This window comes from Lampetra planeri, chromosome 54 (genome assembly GCF_965212315.1).
Source record: "Lampetra planeri chromosome 54, kcLamPlan1.2.h2, whole genome shotgun sequence".
Lineage (NCBI taxonomy): Eukaryota > Metazoa > Chordata > Hyperoartia > Petromyzontiformes > Petromyzontidae > Lampetra > Lampetra planeri.
This window is the reverse complement of record NC_136160.1, coordinates 591201-612538: the sequence shown is the minus strand read 5'-3', so window position 1 is coordinate 612538 and position 21338 is coordinate 591201. Positions and strand designations below refer to the sequence as shown.

Here is a 21338-nt window from a genome sequence, read left to right as displayed (position 1 = left end):
TGGTCGTCGTCCCCCATGGAGATTCGTCGATTCCCGGGAACGTGGAATTTCCACCGCTGGCTCAGGCCACCGATGGGAGGAGCCTCCACTGCCCCCCTTTGCTCGATTCGCTGGGTACCAGACGCTCCGACCTCTGACACAAGCACTTGCCACACCGTGTTTATTAGTCAGTTCATTAATTTTTTTATTCTGAAAAAAACACTACAGTAATTTTCAGTGATACAGGTATTAACCGATAGGGTTTTTTTTTAAACACCGGATTATTTCAACAAATCTGCATCAAAAACAGGCACAAAGTTACACAAATGCATTAATGCCTAAGCCCTACAAAACTATTTTTCGCTGCAAAACAAATCTTTCTTTTAATACTTAAGCCATTACGAAGAAACGAGAATGTTAAAAAAAATTACTTTATTATTGATTTTAAGGAGGCCGCGGTTAATTGTAATTATTTGTAATATTTATATATGTATATACTTTCAGGAAGACTATACTGCACAGTTAGAACGAGTCCCACGTTCCCTCCACCGGATTAGAACAACTCGGGAGAACCTCTAGCCGTGACTCTTGGAGAGGTCCCCGCTACGGACACAGCGATGCATCGTTCTTGTCGAGCAGCCCCCGGGCGGGTGGGCGGGCGGGCAGTGTATCTGTTGCATCTCACTTTGCCCCCCAAAGTGGAGCCTTAAAAAGCAATTCTAGAAGCCAGATCATGAACACCAAAGTCTGTGTTGCGGTTAAGGACACTGACAAATCTTAAGTCCTTGTTCATGTTTTTCTACTCGCCCAAAATATATATATACTGTAGAGAGATGTGGCAATGGGCAGAACGAAGTGTTCAGTTTTGCCCGGAAAATGCCAGCGACGGGCGTAGAGCTCCGCTTTTGTTCGTCCCCCGCTCGATGCGATTCAAAAATCAGGGAAAGAAAACAAAAATAATGTACTTGCAGCAAAAACTTCATTCCGGCAACAGCAGCAGCGGCTCCTGCTCCATACAACAAATAAAGCCTGCGTGTCCGTGCATTCCTTCCGCGTCGTTTATAAATCGGCAGCGCATCCCCAACGTATGGAACGCAATTTACTGTACAGGACAAAGCACCTTCCTTTATTAGGGTAAGACTGGCCTTTTGTAAGAAAATAAAAAAGGGGGAGACGCTTCCTCCATTTATTTAAATCGGGTCTTGCAAAAACGCGGACTCTTTCCCTCCCAGTGTCTCGGAATTCTGACGCTTTCTCAAAAAGACGCAAACTTGCGTCGCTCCCATCCCACACGAGCGCGCATGGGAAACGCAATGGGGGGGTGGGGCGGTGGAGGGCGGCCAAATGGCCTGTGCTGAACTGGCGAGTCGATACATTGGGGCGGAGGTTAACGAGTCGATTGCATTGGGGGCCGGTGTTTGCGCCGCGTCATTCATTCCGAGCCCCACGTCTTGAGAGAGACCGACCCACCCACTGAACGGGAACGTTCACCACGTTATGCGGGAGAACGTCGTCGCGCTGGGCTAGGGCCACACACAGGTTTCACTACGACGTGCCTCCTCCTCGTGTCGCAAAGAACAATAGCGAGCGGGGGGGGGGGTGTTGGTGGCGGGTTAGCGGTGCCTCCGGCGGGCTGCAGGCAGCTCGACCGCACTAGACTCGGGCAGACCAGGCCGGAATAAACCAGCCCAGACCCAACCAGGCGAGGTCAGGCTACACTAAAGTGGGTCAGACCAGGACCTAGCTAGTGTAATATAAACTAATATTGGTCTGACCAGAGTAGATTGATCAGAGCCAGCCCAGACTAAACGAGGCATAATTAGACCAAGCAATCATCAGAATCACCCAAACCAGACCCAGGCAGATGTTCCAGGTGATGCCCACACCAGGCCAGGGTGGACTCAACTGAACAATGCCAGCCCTGTGAAGATGGCCAATTCAGACTGAGTACAACTGGGTCACAGAATCAGACAAAATGGAGCCACTTAAAGACCAGATCTGGACGCCCCAGACAGGAGGACCAAACGATATCAAACCAGACCAGGTGAGGCGAGGTCATATTTTGCCACACCAGACAGGATCTCATCAGAATCAGACCAGCCTAAAAAGGGTAAAATCATACCAAGTGTGGCTAGACCAGTCCCAACCAGTCCAGTCGGGGTCAGGACAGATCCTACCACATCAGATCGAATCTGACCAGACCAGTCCAGCCCCACCATAAAACAAATAGGCAAAGTCAGACTAAACTATATCAGATCGGATGTATCCACGTGCAGATCAAAGGAGGCCAGGCCAGGGCACAGCAGGGCCAGGCCGGGCCGGGCGGGGAGCAGGACGGGTCGAGAGCGTGTCGTCGGGCCGGGCCGGGTTAGGCCAAGCGAGCTCAGAAGACCTCGGCGTACTGCCCCTCCTTGGACTCGGAGTTGGTGCGCGTGCGGGCACGCGTGCGTCCGTCTTCGCCCGAGATGCTGGAGCTCCGCGAGGCGGTCCGTGACCGGGAGAGCCGCGTCAGCATGGCCGACGGCACTGCAGGCGCGCGGCGGGTGGCGGGGAGCGTGGGGAGGGAGCGAGCGGGCGGGGGAAGGAGGGAGGGCACGAGAGGGAGCGGGAAGGAGACGAAAGGAGAAATCGGAGGAGGGGGGAGGGAGGACACGGGGCGAGAGACGGAACGGGTGGAAACAAGGGGACACGACGGACGGAGGATCAGAACGAGTGGAGGGAATGCGGGCGGCGCACACGCGGGAACACGGGTACGCGAGCGCGCATGCAGCGTGGTGCATCGCGGGGCACGGCAAGCGCAGGCGGCGTCGTGCTCGCTGCAGGCTGGGCGCGGTGGTGGACGGCCGCCGAGCGGGCGGGCGGCAGGCCGGCTCTGTTCAAGGCTCCACCGGTTGCGCACGGCTTCCCGCACAACGGTGGCGTCCACCGAGACACCGTTGCCGGGACGCGGCTAGAAGAGCGGCGATTACTTGAGCGTGCGCGCGTACACAGCCGGCATTGCCTGTCAAATTGTTTAGGACAGCGGCTCTTAAGTTGGTGTTCAAAATTGAAACGCTGCCGCATCAAACCACTGGAAGCCCAATCGGCTCCAAAGATGACGACGGCAAATTGTCCCTAACGCGAGGCGATGTTTTACTTTGCTATTGCGTTACATGTTAAGCAGTCATCTGGCAGCACAGACAGGATAACAATTTTTTATTTATTGCTGGGAGCGGTGGTCTGACACCGGCACTTCTGGCAGCCGGCGTTAGAGGTTCACGGAGATTTAATTTGTGTGCGTCGAGACTCCCGTTACCCTTACAGCATCAATGAAGCAAGTACCACCTCGCGGGAAGTGAACGGATGTTGTCTCATGGATAAAGCAGTCACCGCCACAGTAATGTGGAGTGTACACCTCAGGGATAAACACTGCCCACCGTTGGTCGGGGCAGAGAGACGGTCTCGCTGGCTGCCGACGTTTACCGAGTGGAGTTGGCTGTGGAGTTGGCTACGGCGCGAGGCTACGGTGTACACGGAGCGCCGGGGAGCAAAAGCAGCGGCGCGAAGCAGTCACTCTCGCGGGCCCGGCACCGGGTGTGCCGCTCGGCCCATGCCAAACTCGGCGACTGCGAAGCCGTGCGGCCCAGACGACAACGACGACAACGACGATAATCACACAGGCGGCGGCGTTCGGTTTAACCGCCAAATCAAAACACCCCCCCGTATTGAACCACTAAATAAAAACACACCCCCGTGTAGAACCGCTACGCCGCCCCGTAGGCGGTCACAACGTTCCTCCTGCTGTCTCTCTCCTCATGCTGCTCCGCTTCAGACATTCCGCTCCCATCGTCGCTTTCTGCCAAGCTCCGTGTAAAAACCCTCCTTCTAGTAAAGTAATGTGTTGTTATATAAAAAAAATTTTTACAACGTTGTGCAGTTTGCTGTTGGCCGCTTGACGTGTGACGTCTTTGGGACTGTACTTAATAAACCATTCGAAAAGTTACGAATTGAAAAAATTCCACTAGAGAGCTCGACCAGCTGCACAGGACGGACGGTGCACAGCGGCAGCAGGGCCATCGGTCCTCCGCGTGTTCCGCCTCGCTGGCCAACCGGAGAGAGGCCTGGAAGCGGCGACGTCTCCACTCCGAGACGGCACCATCGTGCGTGAGCAGGGGTCCGGCAACCAAAATAACGTGAAGAGACATTGTTCTCAAAATCGGTAAAAACACAAAACATTTCACGAGCTGCCTTGCCTGTGAACACGAGACGGTGGTCCTTGATAAATAACGCCACGAAGCAGCCCGTGACGAGACACGTGCAGGGCTCGGGAGAAGCAGGTTACTGACCCCTGTTCATCAGGGTGGGGTTGTCACCCCCTCGCCACATGGCCAGGAGTGGCACGACCCATTATCGGGCCTTTCGACAAGACGACGCCTCCACGGCTATTCCGTTAATTAAACGGAAGACGCGACCGCGAAACGCAAGCGACGACGATGGGCAGCGTGCGAGCGAGCGGGACGCGGCTTCTCCGAGCCGTGTACTTACTGTAGCCCATTCCTTGGACGAAGTATTTGAAGGCTTCTGTGAGTTTGGCCGGCTGTAGGTCAACCACAAAGAGACATCGATCGTCGAGTCATGAAAAGGTGACATCCAAAACCCGGCGGATTAAAGCCCCTACACACCGAATCAATACTTTGTTTTCATCGCGGTGAGAATACCCCCACAGTTGGGAGCCCCAGGGCCTAGCCTCATAGGCTGCAGATTAAATGACTTTTGAGTGGGAGAGCGGGATGGGGGGGGCTCAATAATGTCAAATTAAATCCCAACTAAGTTCAGCGGTGCGTGCGGTGAGGTCCGTCGCAGCAGCCAAGGGGCGCGGGGGTTCAGCCCCGGCCGTGTGACGCCTCGTGGCGACTTCGCCGTCTCTCCGCGCCCTTCACCAACCAGCGCTGACCGTCGTGGTGAAATATGGTCAAGTAACCCCGTGACACGCACGGCGTGGGAGTGTGCCCCTTCAAGCGGTGGATTCCCAACAGGGCTCAACGGGTACACAAATCACGTGTTCGTTTTATCACGGGACCATTCTTGCCAGTATCAAAATACAACAATTGGCTTTACCTTATCGAGCAATAAAACAGCTCTTAAGATGTTCAAACACTACACAGAAACCGTTTGCAAGGAACTGGACCAGATAACACCAACAGGCGAGACGAGGCTCTGAAGAAAGCTCTCTATGGTGTGGAGTAGTCCGTTTCGAAGACAAGGCAAATATTACCAGAGCATGTATTTTTTTTGTTGCATGTTCAGCACAAGTATGTGTGGTTAATGCAGACATGATTCTTTGCAAAACGGTTATTATTGTTTGGTGTTTTAACATCTTAAAACCTGATTTTTATTGACAGAAAGCGTAAAAGCAATTGTTATGTGTTCGTTTTTAGTTTGCTTTTTAATTGGATGGCATCAATTCCATCCGTTGCGAACGTGTTGCCCGGCGTGGTGTGGCCGAACCGAGCGTGCAATCGTGAGGATCGATCTTAAGGTCGGTGAATCGATGCATCGTCAGGGTCCCCTCGTGGCAGAGACATACCTGGACACACTGGGGCAGGCCTCCGCAGTCGGACATCTGAAACGACAAACAAACACGCCGTCAGAAAAACCTTCATCGATGCCACAAACCACTTCACGCTCCCGAGCGCCGCGACTTTAACTTTTGAACACGGTTGTGGCCGTGCGCATCTGTCAGCCACCACTCCTCTAGGACCGCGCAGCTTGGACAGTCGTTGGCACCGGCTCGTCAACCAACACAGCCGGAGAACACTGCCCCCCTCCCCCCCGCCAACAAAGCCCTTAGGGCGACGATCGAGCGCTGCGACGCGGCGAAACGGGACGACGCCCCGGTCGTTAGGTCGTTATTACATTCTCGCGCAAAGTAAAAACACGCGGTTTGAGCTAAAAGTCTCTTGCGTCGTCATTACCTTGAGGAAGGACGTCTGGGTCGGGTCCAGCTTGGAGTTACACTCAACCTGCACGCCGCAGAGACGGGGAGGGGGGGTGGGGGGTGAGGTCGCGCCGCGCCATCGCGCGTCTCCGCCTCGCGTGCGGCGGTCGTTAGCGCGCTTCTGTGCCACGAATCCGGTGTCCCGGTATAGCGCAGCGCCGTAAATCGTATCAACGGACGGCCTGGAGGTCACCGCTCTGAAGCTCACTGGGCCCGTTTGCAAGGAGGTTCGCAGCGTCGTTTGGGCTAGAGCGGCGGCGCGGTGGTTAGCGCTTTGAGCCGCGAACCCGGTGACCCGAGGTCGATTCTCGACTGCTGCTAACGTCGGCGGTGAGATTGACATCTCGACCGGACCTGGGTGCCGGCTTTACCAACGCGCGCACTGCTGAGCGTGGTGAGGCACAATCGACCAGCTCGCACTGTCGACACGACGCGGGGAGGGCTTCGTGAACGGCTGCGGCTCATCAGGAGGAGAGAAAGAGCCCCGAGGAGTCAGCCGAGCGGCGAGCGACACGCCGGACGTGCACGTCGCCACCCAGACACCCGCTTACCACAGCGTCCACCATCGGCGAGGAGTCTCCAACCACCAGCATCACAGGACACCTGCGGGGGGACAAGGGATTGGGCGTCAACGGGGGGAGCGGCGGGAGGCCGCGCTCACGCGATCGGCATCGTCGAGTTGGGCGCGACTAAGTACGATCCAATAACCTCCGGGACCCGCACAGAGCGGGCAGGCCCTCTCATCCAGCAGTGGACAAACAGGGCTGCTGTGCCACGCTCGCGCCGCAACCGACGGGGCAAGGGCCACATCGTTTCAGTAAATTCGAGTGCTCGCAGAGCGTCCGACAGTCGCTGCTCGGAGATCGGCCGCTCCGGGAGCCGTGCTGTCGCCATCTTCTCTCGGCGGTGGCACGGAACCACGGAACCACGGACCTCTCCTCCCCGCAGCGTCCCCTTAAGCCGTAGACTGGCTTTCCCGACGCTCTGCCACTTCGCAGCGAAGCGCCAACATCATCAGTGCCGCCCCCCCGCCCCACTTCTCTGCCTACGACTGATCTCCGGGGCGCTCTGACCTACGGCACCTTGATATTTTGGATCAAAAATGTCTTTTTATTTTAATTAAATAACAGATTTATATATATATATGAAAGCTTTAGCTCTGCGGGCTGTAGACACTGCAAACTAAATGTCAAGGGAGACGAGTCATGTGACCACCGGGATGCGTGGGGACACTTTTTTTCCAGCGGCTGCTGCCACAAGGGAAGCTGTAGCTCTGATAGCCGTGCAAGCGCTCTCTCTCGCTCTCTCTCGCTCTCTCTCGCTCGCTCTCCCGCCGCGCCAGCTCTCGCGGCTCAGCATCGAGATGAGATTTTGGCGGCGCGGATGATCAGGACTCGTACCCCACGGTCACCCTTGGTTACCACCGTGAGAGCGTCAAGCCTACAAAATCACAAGCGCCGCCCGTTTCGCAGCGCCCGTTTAAAAATCCTGTGACGTTATTGTAAAACGAGCAGGCCGTTGAGTGGCAGTGTCACGGTTCGAAAAATTTAAACCCACAAATTACTCAATAGGGATTGTATAGAGGAACATCGCCCCCAAGTGTGAAACTCAGCCAGGAGCCTCGTGAAAAAGAGTCTCGAGACTCGATGAAGCATTTGCGGTGAACCAAGCGGAGTAGCGGTGTTTATAGTAATAGTCACCCCATATTTCGATTTAAAGCTTCTTTCGTGACTGCAGGGATTCATCTTCTTGGTTCTTTCGGTAAAGTCACGTAGAAGGGAAATAATAAAATAATAAAAATAAAACATAATAAAATAATTCTCACGACGTTTCAGCCACAACGCAAGCCGAAACGTCGTGAGAATTATTTTATTATGTTTTATTTTTATTATTTTATTATTTCCCTTCTACGTGACTTTACCGAAAGAACCAAGAAGAAGTCACCCCACACTCGCTGCAGCCAGGTGCCCACTTACTTGAGAGTCTTAGCCGGCTGCCCCAGCGATGCTTTCCCCAGGTCCAGGTCTCTCCGGCTACAAAAGCAGATTTGAGAGGGGGGGAGGGGGTGAGGGGGGGACACAGTTCGGGAAACGGGGACAAGAAAGAGTGGTGGGGTTCATGGCGGGGTCGTGAGGCAAGGGGGCTGTGTGGAGGAATGTGCCTGCGAAAGAGCCCAAGGGGGCTTCGGAATCGTGGCGAGTGGATCGTGCGTCGCGCTCGCGAGACTCCCACCTGCAGAGAAAGTACAGCAAGTAGGTTATGCCACCTACACGTAGGGGTTTGGGAGAGTCATGTCCTCACTTGTGTGGGTTCTCTTAGTTTTTTTCCGGATCCCGCGAAAGACAAATCAACAATATTTTTGTTGGTGTCGTGTGTGTTGAGGTGTCATGGTGTCGTGTGCTTCGCGATGTCGTGTGCGTCGTCGCGGTGTTGCAGTGTGTCGTGGTGTCGTGGTGCCGTGGTGTGGCGTGCATTGCGGTGTCGTGGTGTGGCATGCGTCGCAGTGTCGCGTGTGGGCTGGGGCCTGCACCTGTTGTAGGCATTGACGAACAGGGACAGGTTCTGCTGGTTGATCTCCTCCAGCATGTGCTGCTTGTAGGTCTGCATCAGGTCTGCGTTGTTGCTCAGCTCCGACTGCAAGCGCACGGTGCACGGATGAGGCCGGTATTAGCATTGGGAGGGTGGGGGAGAGGGTGGGGGAGAGGGTGGGGGAGAGGGTGGGGGGAGAGCGTGGGGGGAGCTTCACCTGGCTGAAGTGATGAGAGAGCACGGTGTCTGTCAGGGTGTTGGTCAGGTTGGTGATCTGCAGAGGCAAACCCAAAAAGAGTCGCGCATCACCGCCATGATCGCCATCATCGCGACCAAACACGAAACGTGGCGATGCCGAGCTGCTCCCCAGGCCGCCCTGGTTAATACCGCGGTGGCCGCGTGTCGGGGCCGTAGGAACGCTGCACGCCGCAGCGCTTCACGGCGGACGCGAGAGATAACGCAACGTTATTGGAAACAAGAAGTCGTTTGCATGCTCAGCGTTGGTCCAAATTTTCTACTTTTACCAAAAAAATAGCCGCTAATGACTCGATTCAGAGCACGCACAGCAGCAACAATCGGCCCCCAAAGGACAAAATAACCGCCGACTGTCCCTGTGACGATCGCCTCCCGATAAGAACGAGAGCGCCACCGCCAAGCGCACTCCATTATTATAATTATTATCATAATCACTTATTATTCCGTGAACGACGAGGTCAATATCGACAGGGAAGCCAATCGGTGGTATATTGATGGGCGTGGGCGATGACGAAAACCGCCGTGACCAGGACAACAATGGCGTTGACGAGGAAGGCGATGATGATGATGACTGATGATGACGGGGGTTGGGAGGAGGCCCTCCCCTCTCACCTTGGACGCTGCCCAGTCGAACCAGCCCTTGGCGTGCGGCTCGATGTTGATGAGCACCAGGCCCTCGACCAGGCTCGGGTTGTTCATCTGCGATCGCCGCCACCGCCACACACAAGACAGAGCCCGGCCGTTACACGTCGCTACACAACACACGCATGTGTGCCTGTACGTCTAACTTCTTTTGGACCGTACGTAACCAACCATGTAAACTCGGAGGTGAAATACATATACACACACAAGCAGTTTGTATTAATTATTATCAGCCACGATCTATCCACTGCTGAATGAAGGTCCTCCCCAAGCTGGCAACATCGCGAACGACGGTCTCGCGATGCAACGCCGCCACCGGAGCCGCGGCACGACGCCACGCGGGGACGCGGGCCGAGCCCCTGGGTGGGCACCCTGGCAGAAGACGAAGAAGCCGGATCTACCAGTCGGGACACCACCCCCACCCCCCCCCCCCCCCCTTGCCGTCCCCGCGACAGCTCCCCCCTCGCGATCTCTACAGGAGTCCGTCGGGGCCTTCTCCTGCTGCTCACGGATGTGAACAGGGGACACCACGTGGGTTGGGTCTCTCACCGGTCCCTGCCATGGTGCTCGTGCATCGAGGCTCTGCACTGTTTTCATTTCAGGTGTCACAGCCTCTATTTCCCCCCCATCCCCCCCTCCTTCCTCTCTCGATTTGCTGGAGAGACGTAGCTCTACGATTATCATCTTACTCCTTCCACTTTAAATCTCTGTTCCGCTACGAGATGGCGATTCGTGGGTAGCAGGGCTCTATGGCGGAGGGAGGGGGGGAGGGGTCAGGTGTCCGCTACCTCTGCGGCCCGTGGGGGGAACGGTCAACACGAGAAGACGAAATAAGAAATCACGCAGTGCAAAAGCGGTGTCGGCAGAGGCCGTTTTTGTTCCTCATGGCTTTGGCGTGCGACAGCGCCAATCGTTTAATAAAAAACAAAGTGGCCACCGCTCATTAATTCAGCGCATCCCGACAGGCGGAGAGGAACGTAGCTGTAAATGTTGACTGTGCGGGGTACGACCAGCTGCAGAAATCAGCGACAGCAGCAGCGGGCTGCTGCTTTCGAACATTCTCACCCAGACAAAAACACCGTGCACCCCTTCCGAGGGGTGCTCCAGCACTACCCGTCCCGGAGGTCTCGATTGATATGCGACGCGAACAGAGGGACCAAGTGCAATGCGCGCGAGCACGCAGAGACGCGCGCAAGTGCATTTACACGTGCACCGCGCTCGGTCTCGATGAAAACCAAAGTTGCACGATTAAGGCCGTGTCACAAGTGTCAATTAATATTAGGCGGGGCAAGTGGAGTTGTAGCGAGCGCCTATAACGGTCAATGATGCAGCACGAGCTTGGCCAATCGCTGAGGGCTCACGGCCTGGCTGCCTTCCAGCTCGTCTGAGGTTCCTCCGAATAGTTCTCCCTCTCTCTACGAGAGTGAGTGACTCCCGTGTTATAAACGTAAAGTACTCACGGCCATCCGCGCCAGCACGTATGAGCCTGCGCCCACTCCAATCCCAATGATGCTCTTCAGGCTGCGGAGATTCCACACAAAATGAAGCACACGGGGTCAGAGCAGAGTTCAACGACCAGCAGCGGTTCAACAGCGGCGGAAGCCACTGCCGATGACGAAATCGACAACGAACGACGATTATGGCCACTAAAGCGTAGAGATGGGAAGAAAAGTATCTCCACTTCCGCTTTTGTAGCCGGGCCCCTTGAGCCGCGGTGGTCACCCTCACGCCCTTCCTCCCAGAGGCAGGAAACCCCCGACAAGCCACGTGCAGCGTGATGGGGCAGGCCACGCCGGTGGCGTCACAAGAGCCACCCATCACCTCCCGTCCAACGGCACACGCGGGACCAGCGGCGAGACTTTCCACTTTCCGCCGCCCCACTTCCCCAACTGTATTCGTGCTATCCGATTGGTCGATCAGCCAAAGCGATAACCGCGTGATTTTGGGATGCACCGCGGTGCTGCTCGGCACGACGTCCGACGTTTCGATCCACGTGCCGGGAGCGGCAGACGCCACGCGGCGACGGGACCGTGCTGGCGGTAGCGCGTCCGCAGCTTGTTGCGATGTTGTAATTTTTCGACACCGGGGAGGGTATTGACCGGCGCCGGTCACACGGCAGCATTCCGACGTTGTCCACACGGAGCTCGGACGCGCTCGAGCGAGCAATTGCTCGAGGCGAGGGGAACAGGTCCGTGGAGATGAAGACTCCTCACCTGAAATGGGTCATGATCCCGGGCAGCATGTCGGCCAGCTGGTCCATGGACGGGTACTGGTACCTGGCCATTCAGGACAAGACAGCGGTTACACTTGCAGAAAACAAAAATAGCCGTGCGGCCGAACATAACGTTTTTCCCAATCTACAATCGCGCTGCGCCGGCCCGGTCCAGAGGGGAGTGGATCGGGGAGGTGCCAATGTTGCTTTTCCCACTGCAGAAGCGGAGCAGTGCCGCGGGGGTCAGCACCGCATGTTCAAGCATACCGACCCACCGACCAACACGAGACGAAAACAACAAAAATTATGAACGCTGGCCCCGCTTGGCCCCGAGCCAGAATCAAATGTTTGACGAGTGTAAGAGGTTCACGGTCTCCTAGTGACTTGGCTCTGCAAATACGGTCATCGCCCTCGGTTTTAACGGGCCACGTACGGACCTGGAAGAAGGTTCACGATCGGGGCGTTCACTCCAACAGGGATGGCAACTCGAAATGCGGCCATTGAAAAAACACACGACAAGCTGAACGCATCGCAGCGCCCGCATAGATTCTGTGTTTAGCGTGTTAGTCACACCACGACTGCCCCAATTCTCCGCAGCTCCGCGCCTGCGATTTCTTGTTAGCGTCTAAATCGGTGACAATTTGCAGCTTCGTTTGCAGCGATCAACTCTCTCCCTCTCACTGCTCGCGAGACGACGCCACGGTTGTCTCCGGCAGTGGTGCACAAAGCAGTGCATCTAAACAGAGGCGACACGAAGGTGCTGCTACTCTGAAGGGCGGCAGGCTCATTTGGGAATAACACATTTTTTGTTATTTTACCCATTCTTAGCCCAACCGGGCTCCATGGCGTCGTGCCAAGACACTGAGATTTAACTCGGCAGTGTCAGACAACAGCCCTAGGACGAGGACATAACAGAACTGCTTCTGATATGTCGTCAAGCGACCTCTGGTCGGCAGGAGGAAGCACTTTGTTACTCGCTCTGCACGTGAGCGTCATGTCCATCGCACGACATGAAAACTGACAATTAATTCTCAGAGATGGTGGAACCAAATTTAATGCGACGGTTTAGTTTTTTCTGTGCGCAGTCATTCGCGACCGGGCTGAGACCTTCAACTCGCTGCACGGATCAGCGGCCGAAACCTGGATTCGAACCCAGGTTCTTCCTCGGTCACGACCGTTCCACTCTCCGGAGCTCGGAGTGACGGCCGCCTCCTCCTGAACAAGGAGATGGATTGGGAGGGCGCGACAATTACCCCTGCGGGAACAGCGGCGCCCCCGGCTGCTGGCCCGGAGCGTCGATGTGGTAGACGGCGAAGTTCTTGATGATCTCCTGCATGTCCTCGTAGTTGAAGAGGGCGTTGAAGCACGATTTGTCTGCCGGGAGAACGAGGAGGACGAGGAGGTGACGACGATGACACCGCAGCAACCCGACGACAAACGACAAGACCCACCGGACGACATTCGAATCGAGAGACGGAGGCGGTGGATTTGTTAAGGACGACAATGACGACACAAGCAAGAGGTTAGAATTTTAGTCTACGGCCAAATCATCCGGGATTTGCCCAATCTCGTCAGATCGTAAGGCTGGATGGCGACGTATCAGAGAGTTGGTGGCCAAGAGAGAGAGACCGACCAAACCACGGACCAGGATTCAAACTCACAACCACCCCCATCCCCACCCTGATACTCCAACCACAGCGCTGCCTGACCACATATTCCTATGGGGCTCGGAATCGGCTTAGGCCCACCTGCAGCCAGGAGGAAACCATCAAAAACGTCACGCGTGGAAATCCCTTCCAGCCCCGGCGGGAGTGGAGGGGGTTTAACCCTGGGGCTTAGAGGCACCACGATCCCTTGAAAGCGCCGGCGTGCTCGTTAAGTTCCACGCCGCCTCTGTATCGGCCCGAAAGCAGGCAGTGGTGCGGGCGCCAATCACACGTCCGTGAGCGCGACGCGAGCCTGCCCGCCGTCAGGCCCGGAGAAAGCGTGTCTCTCTCTCTCACTGTGCTCACATGTATTTTTCTCCAGGCCCTCCGGTTTTCCCTCAATATTTAGAAACACGTGTTTAAGAGTTTTTGGCTGCTATAAATTTCGACGTGATAAACCACTCCTGAAAAAGAGCTGTATAGCTCAGTAAGGCCTTACCTGGTAAAATAAAAATGGTTTTGTTTGTTTGGGTGCTGCTGCTGCTGCCACCAGGGTTTGGGGCCGTAGTGGTCTTTCCCAGGATCGTCCCTCTTGCCGATGGCAGCTGCCGTCCGGGGAATTCTGTTAATCTTCCCGGCGACATCAGAAGTCGCACTATTTTGTCACCTCGGTAAAAATAATAATAATGCGTTTACGCAATAGTGCTCCGACCCCTCTTCAGGTATCGCGAGATGCTCCCCCCCCTTGCTGTTATAACGAGTCCCAGTATTCTTGTAGCTCAGAGGTTAGAGAACCCACTGCTCCTAGGTTTTGGCAGCGCGCTGGCAGACAGCGGTCCTCCCAGGCAGATTGTCGCAGCTTCGAATCTCTCCAAAGTCAATAAAAAGAGCGTCAATCTATGACAAATCAACAGGGATCGACCCATCGGGCGATGCATGCCCAACATTCAGTTGTAAAATTTATAGCCCCTTTTTTAATCCACTGCTGGGGGTTGTTTGACCATACTTCACTAAGATGGTCCGTACGGGCTGGCGAGTTGGGGGGGTGGGCGGCAGGGGACATCACTTGCCACCGAAGTTCAAGAGAGCAATAAAATCGAACTTGTGCCACCGCGCTCCGAGCAGTGCGCCGAATGCTGCCCTGGGATGAACGTCTCCTCGAATTTATTTGGGGCCACGGTGACCAGAGGGCAGCTCCACTCGGCTGGCAGCACCGCGGAACCATGGACAGGAGCTGGCTCGGCGGGTTGTAGCCTGCGCCAGCATATTTAGTAGGTGGCACGGGATATAAATAGACTTGTACACAGACACGCACGCGGGCATCTATGTGCACGCACGCTCTCGTTACACAAAAACAAAACCGAAAACCGGAGCCCCAAGCACAGCTGCAGTGGCTCCCAACCTCAACAACAACAGCAGCAGCAGCACGGTGGAATGGGCCGCACTCATCTGTTGACTGGTTGCCAGGGTCAAGCGGTGTAAATTCCACATTTCCATGACGGTGTCCGGTATCTCCATTCGCTAAACACGAGAGCGAAGTCGGTGCTTCTACCGGGTTGGAAGCCGACTTGCTGTCGCCGCTAGCTACGAGCACCCAGGAGGCGGGTGGCTCTCCCGTACGCTTCGCCGCCGCCGCCGCCGGGACCCACGAGAAGCAAGCTTGCAGCACGGCTTCTCCCCGTCCGTCAGCAAACTGGCTCGGAGCGGAATTCGCTTGGTGAACAGAATGTCTCTCTCTCTCTCCCCCTGCAGCCGTCAGGATAGACCCCCCCCCACGACTTCCCCACGTGACGACAGAATCTGTCGAAAACACCAATAGCTCAAATAACCGCAGGCTCGAGTCCGCTCGGTGAGCTCCTGTTTATCCGCACTGGTGGGGTGGGGGGGGCTGCTATGGATGTTAACAACCACCTTCATTCACGTATTCTGCTTCTCCTAGCAATAGGAGAAGCATGAACACCCCTCCCTACAATCCCTCCCTCCCATCCGCACCGTAGCGCCGAACAATCGGAGAACCTCCTCAGCGCGTGGATAATTGGGAAGGTGGCGGCATGCCGGGCGCGCAGATGAACCTCGTTGGGTTAACTTGCAGACGTCTCGGTTCAAAAGTGCCCGCAAGTCTGCTGCTATTTACAGGAGAACACGGGAACCCTGTATGAAGAAAAAAAATCCCAGACGAGGAAGCAGATGCGAGCAGACCGCCGAAATTAGCCGAAGACGATCCTAAACCCACGTGTGCCGCTGGACGGGAGGTGGTGGGCGGGGCTTTGTGACGCCATCATCCGCAGCGCCACACCGGGTCTGGCCGGGAGGGGCGGCCGCCGAGTAAACCACGTCAAGCCACCGCGACGAGTCGGCTGAGCTGAGCAAGCGCTCCGGCTCTCCCAGCGAACACGGTGGCCACTGCTCACGGAGCATGCGCTCCCCCCCCCCCCTCTTGCTCCCTCGCCACACTCCCCAGGCCAGCATGAGCGGACACGTGGAGCTTTACCCAAGCTGCGATTACGGATCGGGGCGAATTTCGCCAGCATTTAAGCAGCTGCGCACAATGCATTGTGTTGCTGTTACGCGAATGGAATTAAGCGGGCCAAACCCACGGGACACTCCTTCCCTGCGAGAATCGGAGGGACAGGGAATTACCCTGGGGTGACGATCGGACGTCCCGGCCGGGAGGGGGGCGACAGGAATTCCCGCAATGCGGCCGGCATTCGGGGCGCAGATTCCTGAGAGCGCTGCGTATTTAGCGAGCTCCAGATTGAGCGGTGGGGCCACTCGGGGTGGGGGGCCACTCGGGGGGGGGCACTCGGGGGGGGGGGGGCATGCTGCAATTTGTGGCACAAGCCACGGAAGTCAAAACCGGAGCAGCTCGAGTGGTGCGGGAACGCCCCCCTCCCTCCTTCCCAGGTGCAGACCCCTCACCCTCCCCCCTCACCCCCCCACCTCTCACCCTCCCCGCCACCCCTCCCCCATCACCCCCCACACCCTCCCCCATCAACCTCCCTCCCCCCCCCCGCGCCCACCACTGTGTTTTTGCAATCGGGATGTCCCCGCTATCCGCCGCGTAAAAATAAAAAATAAACCACGGCAGGCAGCTGTGTGTGTGTGTTCCGCGGGCAGCTGTGTGTGTGTGCGCCGCGGGCCGCTGTGTGTGTGTGTGCGCTGCTGGCCGCTGTGTGTCTGTGTGTGTGCGCCACTAAAACTCTTGCAGATGTTAAACCGGGGCGGCCGTCTCCAGTTGTTTTTGGTCGGTTTGTTTACACTGTACGAGCGAAGCCTCCTCTGCCAACGCGCTCGCTCGATCTCTCACTGTCCCCATGTGTTTTTACTCTCAAGTGTGGGGATTGCGCAGGAGAGACACGCGGGGCTGCGTGTCTGTGTGTATACAAGTCGGTTGGGGGCGTAAAGTTGTTTGGAGCCAATGTCCCCCCCCCCCCGACGGATACGGGTGCCACCAACATCGGCCAATCACGTGGCCCGACGCTGGATTAGTTTTACTGCATGCCGTAAACACGGACAACACATCTCGCTTCAAGTCGCTCCACTCGCTTCAAAATGTCAAAAGTATTAGTTTTTTTTTAATGACAAAAAAAATATTATTTTAAAGTTTTCGACAACGCATGCCACTGCAAGAGGAGCGTCCACTCAGGGATGACAGCACGGATTAGGAATTCTCCCCTGACATCAGTTTGTGGATGAGGCCTGGCTGAACAGTCGGTGTGCTGCTGCTTACCACGTGGCCACACAATCACCTGACGGTGCCAACGACGGCAATATATACGACGGTAGAGATGATGGCGGTGGTCACGACATTAAGTGCTATCACGATGATGGTGGCAGCGGTGTTTACGCAGCGACCGGTGCACTGTGGCATGAACGCAGAGAAAACGGCGGCGCGCTCCATGACCGTTGTTGATGATGTTCACGTTGACGAGGATGAAGATCCTAGTTTGTGTTGGCAATTATGTTTGGCCAGTCACTTAAGTGCTGCATGTGGCACGGAAACAGCGAGTGCCTGGAAAAAAACCTGCTCATAAGGGGAAAGACACCGCAAGCCCCACCACCAAAAGACAAGTGAATAACTTCCCTGCCATGCTGCTACCCATCTCCTCCTGGCCATCTCTGTCACGTGTAATGACATAAATGAGCCGTTCTATGGCGCCAGTGGGTGTACTATACCTAGGGGCTCACTAGAGGGCAGCTTCCGGATGTCACGGAGGTCGGCTCAGGACACGACAGTCTGGGTGAACCCGCGAGAGCACGTGACCAGGAGGGGGTGAGCGGGCCACGTGATGTGGAGCCAGAGCCTCCGCGAAGGATCGAGAAGGGGTCACGCCACAGGAGATGTGAGCCGAGTCCCGAGAGGGAGCGTGGCTGTTCGACCCGGGAATGAGGCCGCCGCCTTCTTCGATCCTCGCTCTTCGGTCTCCGCACACGACGACCCGCCGGCGTGTCGGTTGTTCTGGTTCGAGCGTATCGTGATTCCGTTCAAGTGGTTAGGAACGGTGGCCACCACGCTACGTAGTTAACCCGTAATGTACATAGTTATCCGGAATGTACATAGTTAACCTTGGAACGTTGAGCAGTGTTGGTTGTGTTAGTGAATACACGTGTTGCCCCCAAGTCTTGGTGTGCGCCTGAATAGAACCCACTACATCTACACATGTACCGGTAGTAACTTTTGTCCTCACTCTCTACGAGTTAAATTTTAAACGTGTACTTTGATTGAGGAACGGTGTGTTGTCTTGGTGCGGTCTGGGACTCTTTTTGTTGTTGGTTTGCTGCCTTGACCAAGTTTGGGAATTGGTGCGATTATGCAACTTTAACTTATGCACTTTACATATTTTATTTATTTTCAGTGGCTTGCTTACCTGTCCCACACGTTGCACCCCCTATCGTTGTTTTGTACCGTTTGTTCTTCTCACTTTCTGACCTTCTGCTGCTGAATCTGTGAAAAATAGATTCCTAGCTCATCGGATTTCTCCAGGATAAATAAATAAATAAATATTCTGCTCTCGTAGCCCCAGGGGGTTCGCGGTCACCACGACGGCCGCACGATGCGCTCGAGATCCACGGTGGGGGTGTGCGGCCACTCACGGTTCAGGCCGATGTCGTGGTAGGTGAGGATTGCGGGGCGGTTGCCCTTGCCGGAGCCGCGCACGGTCACGTGCAGCAGGCCGTACCCCGTCTGGATGTCGTGCTCCTGCACGCGCGCCACATCGACGCAAAAACAAACGACGGCCGCTAAAGACACAGCCACGCGGGGTGGGGACTCCGCCCAGGCGTGTCCACAATCACTCCGCTGCTGGATGAAGGCCTTCCCCCCCCACCCCCCGCCCATCTTCCCCCCCCCCCCCCCCCCGTCAACGGTCGCGGGTGGCAGCGGTTGGTGGGAGTGCCGAGCTGCCGACACTGCTCAACTCCTGGGTCCGGGTGCAGGCGGCAGCCCAGTGATTAAACGGCCTTCTCCAGCCCGGTGCGTTGCGTGCGTACCTTGCTCTCGACGTCGACGAAGGCTTGTGCAGAGACTTCACCCTCCTGCAGGCGGATCGGGGGGGGGTCGACAGAGAGGGCGAAGGTCAAGGCAAGAAGAGTGCCGAGTCATCCACCAGCAGTGCCACCGCTGCTCACATTCAAGGCCAGACTGCGAAGTCGCGGCTCGGCTCTGGCTTAGCGTACGGGAACAAACGATGACGCCGTGAGGCTCGCTGGCGGCAGGCCACCGTCTCAGCCGCCCGGCGCCTTTCCCCACGGTGCGAGCGTTCGGCCCCAGCCCTGCCTCCAGGATTTCTGGAGGACAAATTTATCCAACAGACACCCCCCGCGCCCCCCCCCCCCCCGTTATAGCCTTTAGGAGACCATTGGGGCAAGTGCCGTTAGCGAGTAGCACCTACGACATGCCGGCAAGGTACACGAGGAGGCGGGGATGACCGGCACGACGCCCGGCAGTGCACGATCCAGGCCGGGTGCATGGGCGCAGCCACTCACCGCGGCCTCGGGGATGACGGGCACGGGCGTGGGGACGTTCTCCACCAGCAGTGGTTTCGCCTCGGTCAACTGGATGTCCTGAAGCTCGGACGCCATCGCTTCTGCCAGCTCGGGTGAGAGGGCTGCTGCTGAGGGTGGCGCTGGCGCTGCTCGCGGATCTCGTGAAGCTGCTCCTGCCAGGAACGAGGAGCCGGGGCGACGCGCCGTTAGAGACGCCACGGGGGCGAGGGCGGAGCGCAGGCTCGGCCGCCTCGAGATAGACGAGCGATAATTACGGTGACCGAATATGCAGACCTAGATTTGAACTCACGAACTAGCAACCGCAGAGCAGGTTTCTGTAACAGTCACCCCGAGGGAGGGAGCAGTGTGTGGCAAAACACGAACGGTAACCACGCATGTCACCACTCCGCGTGTACACGTGTCCGCAGCGGTCCCGTGGGATCTATTAGGCCGGCGCGCTACAGTGCGCCAATCAAGCAGGTGAGAAGGGGAGAGGGAGCTCTAAACTTAGAGCGCGGTATTCTAGGAGCGAGCTACATCCATCACCGTTGTACCGGAGCGCCGAGTCTCACCGACCAGTGTCTGGGTCACTCGTAGCAATGATACCAATAATAACGATGACGATTTCAACTTGTAACACGGCTCACAAGGAGAGCGAGCAACTCGGAGGCATCAGGAGGAAGCGCAGACGAGCGGGAACACAGCCACGCGGTGACACGGTGCTACCAACAATTGCCCAAGCTCTGCAGTCCTATATATATGGTAAGGTGATATTGGACAATTCCTGAGCATTTTAAAGTTGGTAGACAGGAGGAGGCACGTGACTAAGCAGCAGTCACGGCCGTAGCTGGATACTAAATGTGGTGTGCCAAGATCCAGAATTGTTATTATTCTTTTTTTCACCAAGGGTCGCCCCAACCCGGACTCGCCCGGCTGGAATGAATCCCCGGGCGTGGCGTTTTAACTCTGTGCGTTGGGAGGATTTAGGTATCGTTATCGTCTGGACACAACTGTGACATCGAAAACACGAGAGCAGCAGACACACAAACACCATGACAACGGGAGAGAATTGCTCACAGAATGAACCGTTGAGAATTGTGGAGAACGAATTGCAGAGAATGAATGCGACGAACCGCAATGTCCCCACCACATGCCTCGTCGAGCCCCCCCCCTTCCCCCCCCCCACCCGGGGCCTCCCCATTCCAGATTAGACCCTGCCTGGAAACCAACAGCGCCAAGCCAAACCGAATAACCCGTAGCACCCGTGGCACACGCGGATACAGCCCCCAGTGGCAGCGTGGAAAGCACGCGCAGACCGTAGTGGAGCACATGATGAGCTGGCGTGGAGCGCGAACATTCAGCAGAGGGATTGAAGGACCTCTCCCCCCCCCCTCATCCCCTTCCCCTACCCCCGGAGCTGCCCGGTGAATATCTGAAACGCTGCCGGCGAATGATCAAAGCGAGCAGTGACATTACTCCGTGGTGCAGGGTTTGAGATATGGACTCGCAGCACACAGACCCATGGACTCGCATGCAGTGGCGTAATTATGTGGGCCACGGTTGGAGGTTGACGACTGCTGTCGCACCGCGGGCTATTCTTAACTTCCCGTAATTGGTGTCAGAGATGGATTTACATAACGAGGCTCGGCTCGACAGTGGCACCGTCGGGAAAAGAACACCATCACCATCCCCACCGCCGCAAGGGACAAGAGACGGCGAGAGCAGCCGCACCACATAACTTCTAGCAGCTTCCGAGCAAGCGGCCTTAGCGCCCCCCCCCCGCTCCCTCAACCCCCCCGCCCCGCTCGTGCCAGCGAGTCGCTCGGGAACCGTGCGCCGCACCGCAAACGTTTCTGGCGGACAAAACAAGAGGCCTCATTTTGCCACACACGTCCCCTCTCTCCCGGAGCGGCGCGGCAGTGGCGAAGCAACGACCGTGCGCTGCCTGCCAAGATCCACGCCCGCCTGCCCGTCTATTATTGTTTCTTTAGAGGTAAAAAAAAAATTTGCCGCAGTATTTTTTGTCCCCCCCCCTTCCATCAAAGTTGTTTTTTTCGTCTTCACAAAAATCGGCTCCAATTCAGGCATCGCCAAGAGCGCTCGGGGAATTCTA

The 21338-nt window shown here is 56.5% G+C and overlaps 1 protein-coding gene across 1 annotated transcript; it reads right to left on the bottom strand.

Annotated features, from left to right (window-relative positions):
* Window positions 1-159: 159 nt before the first annotated feature.
* Window positions 160-19425, bottom strand: LOC144735222 (protein NDRG3-like). The gene is made up of 15 exons (XM_078617701.1): window positions 19226-19425; window positions 18731-18775; window positions 18335-18440; window positions 12848-12968; window positions 11596-11658; window positions 10843-10903; window positions 9353-9439; window positions 8703-8759; window positions 8487-8590; window positions 7933-7989; window positions 6508-6559; window positions 5934-5981; window positions 5546-5581; window positions 4504-4555; window positions 160-2505 (listed from the first exon to the last, which is right to left on the bottom strand). Exons 1-15 carry the CDS (start codon window positions 19319-19321, stop codon window positions 2363-2365), a joined length of 1128 nt encoding a protein of 375 aa, XP_078473827.1. The 5' UTR covers window positions 19322-19425; the 3' UTR covers window positions 160-2362.
* Window positions 19426-21338: the final 1913 nt, after the last annotated feature.